The sequence below is a fragment of the Aptenodytes forsteri genome, unplaced genomic scaffold, assembly GCF_000699145.1.
Source record: "Aptenodytes forsteri isolate BGI_AS27 unplaced genomic scaffold, ASM69914v1 Scaffold15, whole genome shotgun sequence".
Lineage (NCBI taxonomy): Eukaryota > Metazoa > Chordata > Aves > Sphenisciformes > Spheniscidae > Aptenodytes > Aptenodytes forsteri.
Window position 1 is genome coordinate 9,003,949 of NW_008795129.1, and position 19,624 is coordinate 9,023,572.

At 35.0% G+C, this 19,624-nt stretch overlaps 1 protein-coding gene across 1 annotated transcript in view; it reads left to right on the forward strand.

Annotated features, from left to right (window-relative positions):
- Positions 1-19,624, forward strand: part of IDE (insulin degrading enzyme) — a 58,006-nt gene that overhangs the window by 15,930 nt on the left and 22,452 nt on the right. Inside the window, 5 exon segments of the mRNA XM_019471728.1 lie at positions 458-561; positions 10,068-10,170; positions 11,150-11,272; positions 13,748-13,830; positions 18,812-18,956. Coding sequence (XP_019327273.1) covers positions 458-561; positions 10,068-10,170; positions 11,150-11,272; positions 13,748-13,830; positions 18,812-18,956 — 558 coding nt within the window.

Consider the following 19,624-nt stretch of genomic DNA (forward strand, 5'->3'; position numbering starts at 1 on the left):
GGGGGATTGGCGGGTGGGTGTGTTTGCTTAGTTATGTTTTGTTTTTCCCAAATGCACTCTAGCGAGTACTTGGTGTTCTTTTATCTTTAAAAATATCCTCCAGGGGTCACAATTTACCATGTTATTTTTACTTTAGTTACTTCAAGACAGTATTTAAAGGTGGGTGACTTTTTATATTGAGACATAAAATATTTCAAGAGAAAAGAATGGTAATATGCAGTATATAAAATTACCTAATATAGGAGAAATATGAATGCATAGTTAGAGTACTACTTCATCTTGTTTAGTTTTAACAGAAAGATTTTAAGACATCTGTGCACTTCTAATTTGAAATTACCAAGGTAATACAGATTTAGTGACCAGAAGTATACACTTTTATTTCCTTTACAAACCAGTAGTTTTTTCATGCTTAGTCTTTGTTTAATTCATTTACATGTTTCTGGGCTTTGTTTTTTAGTATTATCCTATAGAAGAAGTATTAGCTGCTGAATATTTGCTTGAAGAATTCAGGCCTGATTTAATAGAGATGGTACTGGATAAATTAAGACCAGAAAATGTTCGGTAAGTTAAACTGCAATAACTTCTATTTTAACCCAAACACTATAAGAAAGCAGATGCACTAATGGAAACACAAATTCTTCGGTGTCTCTTACAGCTCCAAAGTAAATGTCACTGAAAAAGACCTAGTTGTTCTGTGTGTTAATGTCTCTGCTCCCCATTGAAAATAAGCACTCTTAAGTGCATGCAACTCTTCCTGTTCAGACAGAAAAGTCCTTTCAGTCCTTTCTATACAGGATGTCTTCCTCAGACTGGAATAGTTTTTAGGAAGATACTTACTCGGTATAGCTCAACTGTCACTGAGCAAAAGCCTAGTAAAATTATCCTGCCTCACTAAATTCTTGGGACGTTTTATATGGAATGCTCTAATGTTCATAATTTGGAGCTAGGTCTGGAAATCTGTTAAGAGGATGGCTTTTATCTGCTGTATATATTTTATTTTCCCTACGGAGAGCTATGAAACTTCATGCAGATTAGCAGATGCTCTGAAAAATACCAGTTTATGTGGGTAGGAATAGCTGTGTCTTTAGCTGCTAAAATCTCTCAGACTTTCAGAGCATCTCTTTGTGAGAGTGACTGTACTGCACATGTGCTTTCTTTGCAGAGTGTGCATGCTGCAGTACAAATTTCAGGGCTCAGTAACTGGTCAGACTAGATGTTGAAAGGAAAAGGGGAAGCCTCTCTCTCCTGTGCTTTTGAGGATCTTCTGTTGTCACCCAAGCAGGGTAGAAAAGGGAGGCCAAAAGAGCAAAGGTACCTAATGTCTATTTGAATACCTAAAGAACAATAGTGTGACCAGGATGAGGGAAATAATATTTTGCTGAGATGATGAGTTACAAGTGTGAAGGAATTTGGAAGCTGTAGAGAAGAAAATGAGGGCAGGTGAAAAAAGGCTGTATTAATTGAGGAGAAGGAAGGGCTGGGCAAACGGTTAACGAAGGGAGGAAGAGCCTGGGACAAGAGAGCTGGCAAGGGACATCATGGGGGTAATTTAAGGGGGGATATTGGTAGCTGTGGGGAACTGGTATCTCAGTCAAGGATGGGTAGAAAGGCTGGCTAGTGGAACTGCTGGGGATGGTTAAGTGCAAATTGGACAAAAAAATGAGAGGGGGATAGGAATTGGGACTAGTAGGCAGAGTGGAATAAGAGAGCAAGTCTAGAAGAAAAGATTCTGTCAGGCTTAGCAAGGATATTCAACTGGGTCTCCTGAATCATGGAAACAGGGCAAATGGAAGAGGCTAAGAGAAGAGGTCCAAGACAAGAAGCCTGAGGTAGGACAGCAGCAGAACTGATGGGACCAAGCTTGGAGGAACTGAGCAGAAAAGCCTGTGCAGACTAAGTGCAGTAGAGTCTAAAAAGGGCAAAGAAACTGAAGTCTACCAAGTCTTGCTATTTTGTTTTTTCTTTCTGCAGATGTATGCTTTTTTCCCTTTTTTTCCCTGTACAACTTCTGTTTCAGTTCTTACAGAATAGAAATGTTTTGGAATTACATGATAAGATGCCAGTACCATGTATTGCTCTGCCTGACCTACCAATGTAGTTGGAAGGTGTGTAATGAAAGTAACAGAAATCTGCAGAAAGAGAAAAGTACAGATTCAAGGTTAAGACTTTAATGCTGCTCAGGAGAACTGAACTCCTCCTTTGCTTTGTCGCAAGCTTCCTAAATGGCACGAGACAAGCTCCTAAAACAAACTTTTCACAGCAAGCCAGTAATTACTCATTCATTTTTATTTTCTTGAGTATGCCTAAGATCTTAAGGCCTGACTAGAGGGATTGCTGAGCGCCTGAATCCACAAACAACTCAACAGAAGCTTTGCTTTTAATCTGTGAGGTACCATACAATGCAAAGAATTTTTGAAAAAGTGTTAAAATGAGCATCTAAAATGAATGGGGACTGTGTAACTTTGTGGATCTCTGTATGCCTTGGCTTCCTATCTATGAAAATAATGTCTGCTGGGATATTTTAAAATACGAAATCAGTTCCTGTAACACTGAGTGCTGTGGAAGGAACATTTTAGTAATTCTATTTATTTAGAGAAAGAGGTGAATATTGGTAAGAGAAGAAGTCAGGTCATACATTGAGCAAAAAATGTAAAATATTGAAAAACTGTTTCTTAATTGTTCTGTGCACCGAACAGGGCAGAGGTTCAGTAGGACAGTATGTAAATTTGTGTGTGTATATTTGTATGTATGTATAATGTACAATCTAATTACTAGAAGGTTGCATGGGCAACAGTTATACTAGCACTTTGGAGCCTGATTTTTTTTTTCCCCCAATTTGGTTATCTTAATAAATCTTCTGTTTATATTGTAATAAATTGTAATATTAAATTAGTGGTGTAGAGATGTTATTAAAATGTATGAAAACACAAAACCAAGCTCTTGCTTGTGATTCTGTGTATCAGTCTTACTGTGTTTGAACAGCTGTTTATCAGTGTTTTGGAAGCCAGGTAGATGATACAAAAAACAATGATTTTTTAGGGGGGTCTGTTTCTGAATGTGTTCCACACTGAAATTTTCAGACAGTGTTAGATATAGAAGGACAGCGAGGCATGCATTCATATATTCCTAGAGTTTATATATTTCAGCCTTCTGAAATTACTGTGAATTACTTAAAAGTTGGGGCACGAATCTTTACTATGTTTGTTTGTATGACAAAATCTGTCTCGTATATTCATTTAGTTTAAGATGCATGTTACTTTATTTTCAGAAGACAGTATATTTCAAATAATTATTGGATAAAGTAGGATAAAATTGGATTATTAACTGTATTTGCAAAAGTCGGGGGTTCTGGTGTTTCTAGGGGTATACGAGTAATGATAAAATAAATGGAGCTGCCTATGTCAGTGACAGTAGTTGCCATAGTAATTAATGCCCTTTAAAGCAGGGCCTATATCTTTGTGTGTGGGTGTGCATCTATGTGTAATGTGTGTGGGATACTGCAGCTGAAGCTTGAATATTTTGAGAGATCAGATTTTGAACAAACAATACTTAAAAAAAAATTTCCAGGTTCTCTTTCCTGTTGTATTAAATACTTCTATTTTGAATGTATTTTCATGTTGATCTACTGCTCAACTTCTTGGAAATTTGATACAAGAGCTTACCTTTAACGTAAAGACTTTTTAGTAATTAAAAGGGAGAATGTATAATTACTTCTTCTCTGAAGAAAGCTTAACCAAATTCCACATGGATTTGAACTTTGAACTGGTTTTAGATTTGTTTACAAGCAATAAGTAAACCATTTTTTTTATACTGATTTAGTAAACAAGCTACAGGTGCTTAGTCAGATCTGATGTTATTATAGCTTCACATAGCTTTAAAATGTGGCTCTTAACATTGCAAGAAAACAGTATTGTCTTAGGGAAGAATACCTTTCGTAATTTAAATTGGTCTTTGTTATTAGCCAGAGAACTTCCAAAGCATCTGCTTACTTAAATTTTCAAAAATTGCTAGAGGAAATTAATATATGTAAATACATTCATAGACTCTTTAAGCTTATCAGATGCTGCTGGATGCCACAGACCACTCATCAGCTTTCTGTGTTAGTCCTGTTGCTGGCTATTACAGCCTTTTGACACTCCCTTCCTGTTGACCGTACTTCAGCATAAAATAGCCATAATTAACTTGTTCAAAAGTTATTAGTGTGAGAAAGGAAAGTGTAGAGAATGCAGGTAGAAGGAGAAAATTCAAGTCTATAGAATGTGGTCAGAAGCATGGGAATAGTGGTAACAATTTTTAGAAGAATTCAGAATCTTACATGGTGTGCTTTTTTCAAATATGTAGTAAACATAGCTGTTTCACAATGTTGTTTTATTTTAGTTAATATAAGCCCATATTTGTACTTACAGTTGCAGTTCTGCATTCTTCTTTGTCCTCAATTAGAAAAAAAAGGCAAGAAAACAGCAAGATGAGCAAGAATCTTATTAGAGAGAGGAAAAAGTACTTCTAAAAAGCCATGGAATTTAGCCATAACTTATTTGAAACATTAGTAACCAAGGAAAATAATTGTTTACTATTATATGTATCTTTTTATTTATAGTAATTTTGTAGGGTTGCATCAGTCTTCTCACATTTGACAAAGTGACCTGCTGGAGATGGGAATGTTCTCTACGCTTGGTAATTGTGGATTAATTTTAAATTTAAAAAAAAGGATTTTTTTTTTTTTTCTTCAAGATGGAACACATCTAGAGCAAATACCAACTGAAGATGATCAGCTTTAGTATTTGAAGCAACTGGAAAGCATTAATCCTTCAGATAATGGACATAGTCGTTTCATCTCAGCTTTTCAAATTCAGCCTGTTTTGAATGCTGTGTATGTGACTTTTCAAGTAGCAAAGTCTAGTGCATTTAGACTGGAGAGGCACAGTGCTGGGGGTGTTTTTGAAATAAATTTGATAGAATAGGTATGCTTTTCTGTACAGGAAGGTCTCAAAAGTTTTCATAATGGAAGAGTGATGATGGCATGGTGACTGAATCAAGAAAGCTTGTGATCAGAGAGGGATGGTCATCTAGTAATTTCTGTGTATGTGGGTCTCCATGTAATCTTGGGCATTGTGTCTTGCAATGGTTTAGTTTCCATTGATTTGAATTTTTCCTTTGTATCGTGGTTTTATTTATAATTTCCTTTTCATAACCCTATTGGAATTCACCTGCACTAAGGACTTTTCTCGTTGTGTCTATATTGGGGTAGCTGTGTTCACGGTTAGAGACTACTGTTCAATGTCTTTTTAAAAAGTCTAGCTTTTCGACTGTTATTTTCTTAACAAACTGTGTTTTTAAAAAGTATGGAAAAATATCCATACTCACAGATGGTAGCAAGTATCCATATGTGCTTCTATTTGACTGAACCATAACAGGAAGTTTTCATATTCTCCTCCCCCCTCCCACCCTCGTACACTACTTGTTGCGTTTAGTGGCTTAATTTCCCTAAGAGAGAAACCTTTTTAAGATGTAAGTATCATTTTTTACTTGTTCAAACTGCATTGGGTTTTGCCAGCCATCTGTGAAGGTAAGGGAATAGACTTGGCACGTGTCACAATCTTAGCTGAAAAATGTAATTTTCCCATAATTTCCAATATAATTTTTTTTCCCCTCATCATCTGCAGAATAAATGCTCGTATTAAAATTTAAGAAGCTAGTGACTCATCAGATTAAGCAACTAAAAAACATTTTCCCCTGGATAGTAAATGGACTTTTTTCCTCTCTTGATATCTGAAGTGGTGCAGCACTAGTACTAACCTAGAGGGAAGAAAAATAAAATGATTGCCAAGAATGTTGATACAGAAATTTCTAAGGGCTGGAATTTCACAGATACTGAGCAAACAGTTATTTCAATGCAGTCGGTGATGCTCATCGCTGATGATAAACATGTTACAAATATGGAATGTATGTGTTTATTTTTTAATTGCATTGTATCTGAGTAAAGATTTTGAAAATCACAATTTGTTCACTGTTTCCCCCCACAAACCATTGTGTTTGTAGAGACTTAGTTTTATTGAACCCTAACAAATAACTCATACTTCTGCAGAATTATTAGAATGCTGCACCCCAGCAGCACCTCTGCATGTAGTTTCCCCTCTTCCTCTGTTTTCTAATGAGATTTGTGTGGGAGTGGCTTTGAATAGCCTATATTGCCTAGCATCAGTTTTACTGATGGTTTTGGGGGAAGTTATAAATAAATCTAGGCTTTTGCTGTCTCAGTCATGCTATTTTATGCATTTGAATAAGATACCTGTAATTTTTTCCATTGTCTGACAATATTATAATTTGGAAGACAAAGTTTAAATTAGTTCCTAAAAAAAGCAATTGTTTCTTTCTTAAGTATAAATTTTTTTTTTCCCCCAACAAATTTGCTTTGACGTGTCTGTTACTAATACTACAAATACTGTGGTCTCAAAGTCTATTACTTTTTTCGCCCTTAGAAGGTTGAGTTTTGTTATGTAAATCTGGAATATAATAATTGATAATCTTTCCTGGAAGTACATTCATTTTAAAGCACACATGCTCTTCCCAAGTAATACTCTTCTGTGGATCTGTCACTTGTAGCTTCATTTTAGATTTCAGGAGAGCGAAAAACAAGATGGTATCTAGTAAATATGTATCACGTTATAGAAATTGTGCTTGTTTTTGAAAATTGACCATAACTGAGGACTACAACAGTTTGCATGTACGAAAATGTACATATAGAAGTAAATTGCATTTATGGTTTCAGCTGTGTTTCATGTTCATGAATGGCTCGGAAGCCTAATTGGACTGGTTGAGTTTAAATATGTTATAAGCAGGTCCTATTAAAGACTGCCTGATTGCCTGTCTTGCTTTTCCAGTGCATTTCAATGCCGTCTTAAAGCATGTAGATGTTCATAGTGCTATACAGCACAACACAGAAATGAAAAGCAAAAGTAACATTACATAATTGGTAACTTTAAAGATGCATCATGATACATCTAAATAACTGCATAGCATTGTATTTCTACCTGTGGTGCTTATTTTCCCCTCTTCTCCTGTCCTGGTGTTCATTGCTGTTGGCGCTTGTATCTTGGTTTAGTATGTAAGTCTCAGGCAGATGGAGTGCCTTTTGGTTTATTTCATGTGGTTGAGCTCTCTTCTGAGAGCTCAAAAGGTAAGTAATCATTCCAGTAGTGATTTGGGGTATAGGGAGGGCAGGCGGATCCCTTGAAGCAGAACTGCTTGAAGAATTGCAATGCTGATTTCCACAATTTCATTTTCTGTATGTTGAGCAGACAGAATTCTTTTTAGCTGTTTAATTTTAGTATGCTCCTACAGCAATTGTTTGGGTGCTTGGATTGTCACTACTGCTTAAGCATCGTTATGTTGGAGAAGGGTAGAAGGAGGGAATGTCGAATAACAGACATCTGTGTATTACAGTATAAAACGCCTTTGTCTTGCTGCTCAAACCCCATGATTATGGGAATTTTATCAGGATAATCTTTTAGCTTAAGACTTCTTTTTTTCTTTTTCAGTTTTTACTTTATTTGGCTTAAGGCTCTTCTTTTTTTCTTTTTCAGTTTTTACTTTTTATTTAATGGATGGAAAGGCCTGGTAGGTTGCTCTGAAATACTAATAGACTTTATGGTTTTTATAGTCTCTTAGCAACTTCATCTGTACATGATAGAGCTTTTGCTCACCAGCTGTCCAAGTTAAAATGCAAAACATAACAGAATATTTCTATGTCTCATTTAACATAAACAACAATCTCTCTAATAGATTTCACCTTGTTGACTGAGCTAGTGTCTGCTAGCGTCTGCTGTGTTGCAAGAACAAATATTCTCTAGGGTTAAAGTGCTTAGTTCTTTGCTGACTATTTACTTAGTATTGTTTCTTTTGTATAAAAAATGAAATAGATGTAACATGCAAACAGATATGAAACCATTTTATATGAAGTAACAATAAAAATGTTAACCATTTCTGTTGCCATTTGCAATGAGAGATGAAATAATGTATCTCTTAAAGAGGAATATTCTTGTTCTGGTTTGGATATTGCATAACTTTTGCAGAGGAGCAGGGGTTGTTTTCTGCATGTGTGTGTGCATGCTAATCATGTGGTTCTTTCAAGGGTGGGGAGTAAAAATTTCTCCCTTCCTCAACCCAGAGGAAATCTGCATCCCTGAAACGTGAGATTTGATTGCCCCTCTTTAGTGTGTATGATTTAAAATACTGTATCAAAACTAGACAGTCTGTGGTGCAAGTCCTGCTTCAATTTTTGAGTCTATTGCTAGACGAATTTACAGTCCCATGTGACTGAGATGTACCTGTCATTTATTTAAATGTATCTAATGCTAGCTATTTACCCTACAATCTGCATCCCTGAAACGTGAGATTTGATTGCCCCTCTTTAGTGTGTATGATTTAAAATACTGTATCAAAACTAGACAGTCTGTGGTGCAAGTCCTGCTTCAATTTTTGAGTCTATTGCTAGACGAATTTACAGTCCCATGTGACTGAGATGTACCTGTCATTTATTTAAATGTATCTAATGCTAGCTATTTACCCTACTGTTCTCCTGCTACTTGAACTGCAGTGCACAGATTAAATTAATAAATTGAAAATCTTCATAATAGGGGAATCTAGAACTAAATACAGCAGAATCCTGTTTTCTTCAACCTTCTTGGATCATTTAGTCATTTATGTGTAAACATTAGATGAAAAAGGAGGGATGAGGACATAGGCATTTACAATATTAATAGTCCACATATTTAAAATTTTCAATATATTGCAAAATTCATCCCAAGGGTATTTTCCACTAACATATTTGTAAAGTAAAATACTATAGTTTGAGGCACATCCATATGCCTGTTTTGATTTACACCCCACTTTGCCGTGCACATTAGACATACACAACAGAATGTTCCTGGTCTGAAGATACTGGGATTAAAAAAAGAACACTTACATTGCATATATTTTGGTGTTTTAATGTGCATTTTAGCCATCTGCACAAGATTTGACAAAGTTAGTTACTGTGCTATTCAGCATCTAGGGATTGTTAAATATATGTAGGAGGTAATTGTGCTACCTTTTCTGACCATTTCAGAATTCTTATAAACATCTATTTACTCTTAAAGCTAGCTACTTATTTCCATTGAATACTCTTTTCTGTTGTAGGTTGTTAAAAAGAATTAAAGTCTTCTTGATACCTATTACGAAGACTACTGAAAAAATACTGATAAGTTTGTAATTTTCTTTATTCTGGATTTCCTCTTATTTAGGCGTATTCTTTAGTTCAAGGAGCGTCTGGATGATGCTCTTAGTTGTATGGTTTAGTTTTAGCTAGTCCTGCGAGAAGCAGGGAGTTGAACTCGATGATCCTTATGGGTCCCTTCCAACTTGAGAGACTCTGTCATTTAGGTTTCTAATCGAGTATAATTCTGTTGTATTGACTGTAAAATACATCAATCTTCCTGCTTTTCTTTCCTTCCCCTCAAAAAACCCAAAACAAAAAAAAAAGGGAGAAAGAGGTATCAATCTGAAATGAGAATATGAGAATGATACAAAATGAAGAAACTCTTACTATCAGATTATGCATGTAGAGTGAAACTGCAATAACATAATCTAAAACACTAGGTCTGGAATAAAATCTCTATAGTCAGTATTCTCGCATATTTGAATGTTGATATAGGTGGTATGAAAAATGTTGTAGTCACTTCATTAATTTTGTAGATGATGTCAAGGACTGCTTTCTGTGTTTTCTGGAACAAGGATGAAGTCTGAAAAATAGAAGTTGCATGCAACAATAATTGTGTGTAACTCTAGGTTGTAACACTTTAGAAAAACAGTAAAATTAAATGGCACTGATAACCTGATTTCATGGTTAACCTTAGTGTGTAGTTCAGTATATGTATATTTGCTATCCAGATGTACTCTGTAATTGTCCAGGGACCATTTCCAGAAATAAATGCATTCTAGTGATGGAACAGAAATAGTGTTCTGAATAATTTCTCAGAGGCTTTTCTCAGACACATTCATGCCAAAGTGCTTTGTCTCTTTGTTTTCAGAGTTGCAATAGTTTCCAAGTCTTTTGAAGGAAAAACTGATCGAACAGAAGACTGGTATGGAACACAGTACAAGCAAGAAGCAATTTCTGATGAAGTTATTAAGGCATGTTAAAACTTTTAATATATTCTAATATCTGCAAGTGAAAGACAGTGGTAAATTCTTTGTCTAATTTTCCATTTAGTTGAAGGGAGGACTTAAATATGCTGCTTTACATAGCATGAAAATTGTACAATGAATCTGTTTAATATTATGAGAAGTAAGGATCTTATGTTAGTCTTCAGACTTCAAATATTTATTATATAGGACAGATACATTTTAATGTTTTTAAACCATGTTAAGCATGGGGAATGTTATACCATTTTTGCTATAAAAGATCCATAATATGCAGTGGCTACTTAAAAATGTAAGCATTAACTTTTTAAAACTTAAAAGTCTCTATTAAATGTTAATGAACTAATCTGTTCTTAAGAAAGGAATCTTTTTACAACTGCTATATGTAACTGTGTTTCTGAAATTGATTTTTGCAACTTAGAAAATGAGTATATTTTGCCAATTAAATGAGCTTCTAAAAATCAAGACTCCAAACAAAGGAGGTGGGCAAATCCTTATTGAAACTTGTTATTGATCTATTCTTTAAGAAGAGATGGCTGTAAAATACACCCTAGAGCTAAATTGGACCTGCCCAGCATGCTTTGAACAGACATTGCATAAGAACACTTCAGTTCCTTTAGCTTGTCCATACCTATGTTCTTGATTAGAATTCTTGTTTATGTATTTAGTTTAATACCTTTATTTAGAGTTCACAGGAGCAGAAAAGAGGCGTAGAACCACCTTCCACTCTACTGTAAACTTTTCAAAATTATTTTTTATCTTCCTCCTTGGAGCATTTCATCCTGCTGATAGCCTACTCCAACTTGGTTTCCCAGATATTTCTCTCTTTCCCTGTTATCTTAATAGTATTTACACATAAGCTAGTGGAACACATTTTAAAATCTTTTGTTACAGCATAAAATAAATAAGTATATATCCATTAATTAAGCAGAAATTCTACTTAGCCTCATTGTTTCTCCTATTTATCTAGAAATGGCAAAATGCTGACCTGAACGGGAAATTCAAGCTTCCAATGAAGAATGAGTTCATTCCTACTGACTTTGAGATTTTGCCATTGGAAAAAGATGCGACACAGTACCCTGCCCTTGTCAAGGTAAGCTATCTGTATTTGTTCTGTTTGCTAGCTAACCTTCTGGGAAGTTAGCAGTTAATTCCTACGTGTTTTTAAAATACAGATCATGTCATATTCTGACGTATAATAAACAGAAAAGTAAAAAACTAGAAAGACAGTAGAAAGTTCATTCTTGCTAAACTTTGGATTATGGCTAATTTTCTTCCTATGAAAATGAATCTACAAACAGCTTGAACTCTCTTTGTCCTTTTGGAAGTGTGTTAACAATTGATAGAAATAGTATTAAAGCTGTTTATTCAACAGAAGGGTGACTACGTACTCCTACATTTGTTTTTGAGCAGTGTTCAGTAAGTTGAGGGTGTAGACAAAGCTATTCTTTTGTAACTGTGTATGGAAAAAGCTTGTGATTGCATGGAAAAAGGGAGAGAGATGTAAACACGTAAACAAACATCACTCTCCAGTCTCCTGGAAGAAGCATTTAATGTTCTCAATACATTTAGCAAATCTCAGTTTTTCTGAGTACCTAAAATTTACTAAAAATTTACTTCTCACTACTAAAGCATAGTTGTCTTTGCTAATGCTCATCTCTGTTCTAGGCTTAGTTGGAGGATAAATAGGAAATGTCTTCTGCAATTACATGTTGTGCCTCAGCTTGAATACTCAATTCAGGAATACTTTTTGCACACTAGATTAAGATAAGTCTAGTGCAAAGACATCTTTCAGGAAAACATTTGTTCTTCACAGAGCATTTTAGATATATACTTGAAGCAGTATTATTAACAGAGGAGGACTTTGAGCATCTGTTAATGTTCATGCTGAACTGAAAACCTAAACTTCATCAGGGACACATACTACAGCTCTATTAAGTAACACTAATTGATTTGCTACAGGAATTTGGTGGTCCTTCAGTGGCTCTGTAGCAACTAGGCAATCGATCCACACAAAAGCTTTGCTTTAAGGCATCACTGCTTTAGAAATGTATTTGCTTCTAGTTTTTCCTTTCCCTTTAAAATATGTTTTCTGAGGGAAAATGTTTTTAATCTTCTGTACTTGATGAAATAGACATTATCTATTTTGGCTGCATCTCTTTTGTTTTCTCCTCAGCTGTATGTCTGTGCCATTTTTCTTTTGTGGCCCCTGGCAGTTGTCTGACCCCACAGCAAAACATTGCAAGAACTAAATAAGCAGAGATTAGCTGTACAAAAAAGGCAATTTTTCTGCTGTTTTATATGTCTAAGTGAGCTTACTATGGACTGGACCAGTGTTGTGGAGAAAGGGAGGGACGGGAATGTAAGTGCAGGAACAGGATGGCCATTTTCACTGGCAGCATGTTACTAGGTCACCTCTGTTGTAATGGCACATCTCGCCTGAAAAACCCTCAGGAAAGAGGGCAGTTAGGATATGGGCTTTGACCTGAGGGCCAAATGGCTACTATGGACTGCAGCTAGTGATCTCCAGCTGTTGGACCAGGTCTCCAGTACTACAGACAGACTCTACCGATCTCCAGCTGTTGGATCAGGTCTCCAGTACTACAGACAGACTCTACTGTTTATCATTCTGTCCCTGATAAAAGATGTATTCTAAACTGCGTAGTAGAATAAAAATTTTGTTGTCTCTGAGAGAAGCTGTAATTTGGCTTTTTAGTATGAGTCGAATATTGTGTAGAGGAAGGTGTAGCTGTAAGAGATGAGACTTTTTTCTTTTATGCAAAAAGGAGGAGGAAAATACCACGCCAAATCCCTGAGAAGCAAAGAACATCTGCTCAAAAATATGAGAAAGAGAAATAATTTTACATTTAAAAGTTCTCTCTTCTTACATATAGCAATTTAAAGAAAAGGTGTTGGGGAGATAAAGTTAACTAAAGTTGGAACAGAGAGAGAATATCTATTTCACAGCTTTTCTGGGAGAAAAAGCAATCGGGGAGGTTGTTTAGATTCTTTCCTGTACTAGGAGATTATTCTAAAAAATTTTGGTGACAGATCTTTTAACTAATTTCCAACTAGTTTTACTATTTTTTCTAAATGTGTATATGTTTTTGTTACCAGTGTTACTTTAAAACAACATATAATGTGTGAATTTTTTACTAAAAGCATTAAATACACAATTATATTCTTAGTCTAAAACATGTAACTATATGCTGCTGTAGTGCTGCGTAATGGCACATCTTTTAATGCCAGCATTAACACGGAATTTTGTGAAGCTAACTTTATATTTGTCTTTGATCACTCCTGCTCTAGAAAAGTAGTTCCCATTTTGATCATAAGCTCATTCACAATGCTGCAGCCATTTAACTGCTTGTTAAGGTGACATACAGTAAGAAGAGAGTCTCAATAAGGATAGATGGGTGTATACACAATTGTATATAGCAAGAATATGAATTTAAGGGGACAACACTAAACTGAGATTTGAAATGGTGAAGAGACTTTTTTTAAAAATAGCATAATGTATTACAGTTAAAAGTTAGGTGACTTAACAAAACCTCTTTTCTTGACACAGGACACTGCTATGAGCAAACTATGGTTCAAGCAAGATGACAAATTTTTTTTGCCAAAAGCTTGTCTCAACTTTGAATTTTTCAGGTATGCAATGTTAAGTGTATCACATAAATTGCTCTCCAAAAGTTTCTTGTTTGTTGGGAATCTGCACTGCTGTGGCAAAAACTTTCTTGTATGTATTGAGGCTTTAAAACATTTGTCCTTACTTGGGAATATGCAATAAGATATGGATAGCAGGAAGGCTCATGCAAGTTATGCGGTAGTTGAGTAGCAAGCAGTTTGAGGTGCTCCATCTATACTAACAGGAAAAGTTTATCTAAAAATACTTTTAAAACAAATTTTCTTGTATGTTTTATTTGCTATACTTGAAATATGCCTATCAATAGGACCTACTACATACTGCAATATACCTCTTTAAAAATGGGTGTGTATTATTTTTAATTAATGACTAAATCGCAACTATTCTAAGATAGTGTTTTCTTTAAAAAATGCTGTTCTGATAATGGGTTTAGGTTCAAATTCTGTTTTAATTTGCATAATGCAAGCCAGTATAAAATTATAAGTGCTTAAAATTGTGGGATTTTATTTAACTGACACCAACAACTGTTTTGTGGGTTTTTTTTTTTAGAAGAACACCGTCTGTGTTATCAATGAATGTGTGATTCTCACCTCAATATGCATGATAAAGTGCTGTAATGTTAATTCTGGTCTTGCATTATTTTCGTCACAGGAAAATTATCTTTTTTTTTTTAAGTGAGCATGACAATGATGTACCTTCTTAATGTTCCTTTCAAATAATAATTTCTAACTTTTGAATTAAAAAAAATACTGCTGTCTTTAGAGTGCAGCTATTTATGTGCTGGACTACTGAAAGTGAAAATAATTTCAGGAACTCTCCTCTTTTGGCCTAATTAAATGATTCAGTGATATTGCTGGAAAGGCTATTATGTTGGCTCTGATAGATGCTCATAGATGCACTGTTGAGTCCTTGTTTTGAGTGAGCACTTTTTCTTGGCAGAATTTTAGACTGAGGGTTTTTTCAGAGAGCGTCAGATCTTGGTGCTGGTGTTGGTACTAGTTGGGGGAAAATAGGTTGCCTGGGCATCTCCTTTCTTTTTGCTTTTTGAAACCACAGGGCAAATGTTACAACTGTTTCAACTTCGATGTGTCAGGAAATGGAAGATCAAAATGGTAACTGCCCATCTCTTATTCAGAGAACAACAATTGCGATACATTGCCTTCTTTGTTCATACCTGGTGGCTTTCCCTTGTGCTATGTTTGGCCAAAATCCAAAATAGGATTTTACTGATGGACGCTGAGTTTATGTTATGCAGTTGTGGGGGGTTTTTTTAATCAATTCCAAATGACCTATGAGTGATCCAATCTCTAGACCAGTTTGTGAATGATTAAAAGATAATAATTGATTTTATGTAGAGCACACAAAGGTATAAGTATGCACACATACACCTAATATCATAGAATCATAGAATGGTTTGGGTTGAAAGTGACCTTTAAAGGTCACTTAGTCCAACCCTCCTGCAATGAGCAGGGACATCTTCACCTAGATATGTGGTGATAGTCTTTCCCAGCTAGATTTGTACTTCCATCTCTGTGAGCCCTTTTAAAAAGCCAGGAGTACTTGAGCTTTGCTGACTAATGTAATGAAATGATTTGCCTCTTTCCTCCTAGGAATGGTTACAGGTGGAAAGCTGGCTTTTTTCTTAGGGTTGGGCGCGAGGATTCTTTCCTTTTCTTTAAAAATAAGACGGTAATTGTATATGAACGGATGTGAGATTTTAGCAATATTGGGTACATCATCTCCAAAAGAAGTTGTAAGCAGGTTTGTCTGGTTTTGATACTTAAGAAAATTCTTAGTGAATCTCTCTGAGACTGGTCATGCTGATGGTCATTGGAGGAAATGATGAAATGTATAGTGTTTATTCATGAGTCTTGATGAAATTACCCATAGCTCTTGTGGCCAAGTGAATTGGTGAATAAAGCCATCTTAATAACATGGGTTTTCATAAAAAGTTTTAGCCTCAATTCTAGATCAGAATATGATGGCTATGCTGCCTTGTAGCAGATTACAAGAGTCTAAGTTCACACTACAGACTGCTTCAGTAAGGTAGAAAAAACTAGGAGGATTTCTTCTGCCTGCAGCCCTGATCATCACAAATCATTGGAAGAATTCCTGACCCAGATGTTATAGCAGCAACTGCTGCATAGATGAATTAAGAGGAAGTTGATGAGGGTGGTTTCTGCCTCAAACGTACAAATCCAGTAGGAACGATCTGAGTATATGAATGTCTTGAAGTTACCTTGTTCCAAAACTGAAAATCCTTACATGGCCCAAGTCTTGCATTAAAGAAACACCACTGTAAAAACCTCTGACATGGGACTTATCATCCAGCCTAAAGGATAATGATAAGCTTTTGCTTTTGTATGAATTATGACTGAAGAGCTCAACAAGTATCCTTTTTTAAAAGGAAGCAAAATAACAATGTAATGTGCTGTTATTTTGGAAACTTTCTAAAGGTAGTTATAAACTCTGCACTTAAAGTTTCCCAAGGTTTAGAGAGATGGATGTTAAAAATAAAAGTAATTAGCATTGTAATTGGATACTTGCTACCTTCCAGTTTAAGAAATACTTAAAGCAACTTGAGTTGCGCAAAGATAACCCAGGATCAACACTTCAGTGTTGATTCCAGCTACGTCACTTACAGCTCTTGTTTGAAAGGGGAAAAGACTAGACTTTAAGATTTTTCAAATACGCTATCAGTGATTGAGTTGTTCTGCTTCCTCAAGTCTAGTCAAAAAAAGGTAAACTAGAAATAAGCATTTATTTACAAAGTTGTCAGTAATAGAAGGCAACTCCCAGAACAGTGTTACAATAATTGTTTTCTGTTGTTTTTCACTTGAGGATTAATGATTTAGTAGTCTTCGTTATTTTCAAAACTCCCTGTTGGCCTTTGCCAGCTAAATGAGTATACAGAAGTTATAACTGATGCGGACATAGTAATCGCTCAGACTGATTAAGTCTCTATTCTAGTATCAAAATGGAAAAGAATATAACGAGTTTGGAGGAAGGTTTATGATAACATAGGATTGACCTACATATTGCTTTGAATTCAGTCTTAATTAAAAAATTCAATATTAATTGGCTTTGCATCATTGGGCATATTGAAATTGCTTGGTTTTGGGAAATTCTCATTGTAGGGAGAAATGCAAATAGCAGTCGTTTGTTTTTGTTTTTGTTTTTTTTTTAAACTGACCTGTTTGCTTAAGTTACACAAGTCCAAGCCCAGAATAATTAACCCAGTGGTAGTAAAAAAACATATCCTAGGCTAAGATTTCAGAATATAGTAGGCTCTTTTAAAGTTATCAGCATGTGTGTTGTGGTGATGTGATCTTTGTTTTACTACATTAATGTTGGTGTACACCATGAAATACTATGCTATAAAGGCGTAAAAATATATAATAGTGTGTCTCTGAATATGACCATTAGTGACTGCTTAGGGAAAATAAATGCAAATAGCATGGTTTTGAATTGTAAGCCATATCCTGACAGCAAATTGTTTTAATACTGCTGATTATTTCTGTGAAATTGATAATGAATTTACATGCACTTCAGAAACTTTGGAAATAAATATTCAATTGTAGTACAAATAACTTGTCTTGACTTTGCAAATGTTTAAAACACGCAGATAGTTAACAATTAGCGCAGTTGAAACATGGCTTGAGTCCGAGTTGCATTTCTCTTTTTGAGAAATTTGCGACAGTATTGTATGGGATCAGATGCTTCTAATACAACAGTAGAGCTTGTATAGTTGTTGCCATTAAAAAGATAACAAAAAATTACGGTGGTATGAAAATGGGTATGCCAGACTTCTTTTCTGAGCTGAACTTAGCATGTACTGCATATTTTTCATACCACAAATTGCTAATCACTTAATTTTTTTAATAGAAACTACTTTGTTTTCTGATAGTGTAGAAGTATTAATTAAATTAATGTCCAGTACGTGGGCTTCCATTTCAGTCTATTAAATTATGTTGGTTATTCAGGGCGTATTTAGTTTATTTTACTCCTGGTGAATTCTGACTGTGCAGCAAAGTAAATATAACATGTCTTGATTTATGAGTGCAAATAAGAGAATATCTCTGGAGTCTTCAATATATTTAGGCATCGCTCAAACCATAAGCAAGCTAAATAATTATTTTCAGGTATGTTCATATTTGGCTTCAAAATAGCAATCCTTCATAATGGGATCCATCAGCATACTCACAGTAAATATTGTTTCCTTCAGATCAGACTTAAAAGGCCAAAAGAAACTGAGAAATAATTTTAAACTGCATATTTTACTTTCAACATTTTCTTCCAGCCCATTTGCTTACGTGGATCCCTTGCATTGTAACATGGCCTATTTGTACCTTGAACTACTCAAAGACTCCCTCAACGAGTATGCATATGCAGCAGAACTAGCTGGCTTGAACTATGATCTCCAAAATACCATCTATGGGATGTATGTAAGTACCCAAATCAAGGAACAGCTTAGAGCCTTAAAACTACTTCCACTCATCAACATTTTTATATTGATTTGATGGAAGGACTTTTATTTATAAAATGGGTCTAAGGCTGTTACTCCTTTTGATCTTGGTTATTAACCATCCTTTCTTTAATTTGAATTTTAAGTTGAGTTGAATTTTGTTCAAAGTCTTCAACAATCTTTCCATTCATATTAAGCAAATTTTCTTCTTTATTTTTATATCATTCATGAAATTAATTAGTTGTAAGATTTGTTCCTCCACTTAAAAAAAGAAAAAAGCAACCCTAATCCAAGCTTACATATTTATTTCAGTTTGTCAGATATCTACTAAAAACTTTCTGACTGATGGGGCAGAAGACCCCCTTTTCATGCTATTAAATAAACGGTACACTTCAGCTTTCCTGTTCAAGAACTACTGATCATGAGGCTGCATATACATACTCTTCAGTCATGTTTCTTCATCCATTACTTTGTCACTGCTTGAGGTATCAAAGCATTTCTTTTGTTTTTCTTTTTGTTAGTCGCTACATTTATGCTGATCCTCTCCATTGCAACATGACATACCTGTTTATCAGGTTATTGAAGGATCATTTAAAAGAGTATACATATGCAGCACGCCTCTCAGGTTTGATCTATGGCATTGCATCAGGAATGAATGCAATACTTGTAAGTAAGAAAAAAACGCAGGAGGAAATGAAACAGCTTGGGAGTTGTTGAGCTTGGAGAAAACATTTGACTTCGGCATTTCTAAACGAGATGGTTAATGTTTTTGTCCTTGCATATATCTCATGAATTAAAGGCAAAGCAAAACTGTATTTTAATTGGTACTGAGTGACCTGTTTAAGATTGCAGTGTCTTGTGAACATGTGTGCAGTGCAATTGTTGCATTCTAGTTGACATTTTGACTTGCTTGCATGGTAATCTTGAAAGTACTATTGCTGGTTTCTATATAAAAAGATTAACTTTTCTGTTGAATGAATCTCAACTTTACAGATTTTGTTATAATTCTCTAATTCTGCTGTAGTGAGCTGTGGAAATGGATTGTGCATGTGTTCATTAGAATGCAATGCTGGATATTATGGCTTTTCCTTAGTGTTTGTTTTTATTACGTGTTTTATAATGCTGACAATACTTGATAAATAGTGGTATTATGATAAATGGTTATTTCTTACTCAGCTCCTCCTATGAGTTTTATGATAGATTTTAATAGTCTCTTTTGAAGTTCTGTTAAAAGCTTTTAGTAACCATCATTTTATACCAAAATGTGTTTTGAAATTTCCTGTAGAAGTATTATTTTCCAAAGCATCTTAAAAAGAGAATATACTGTATATTGT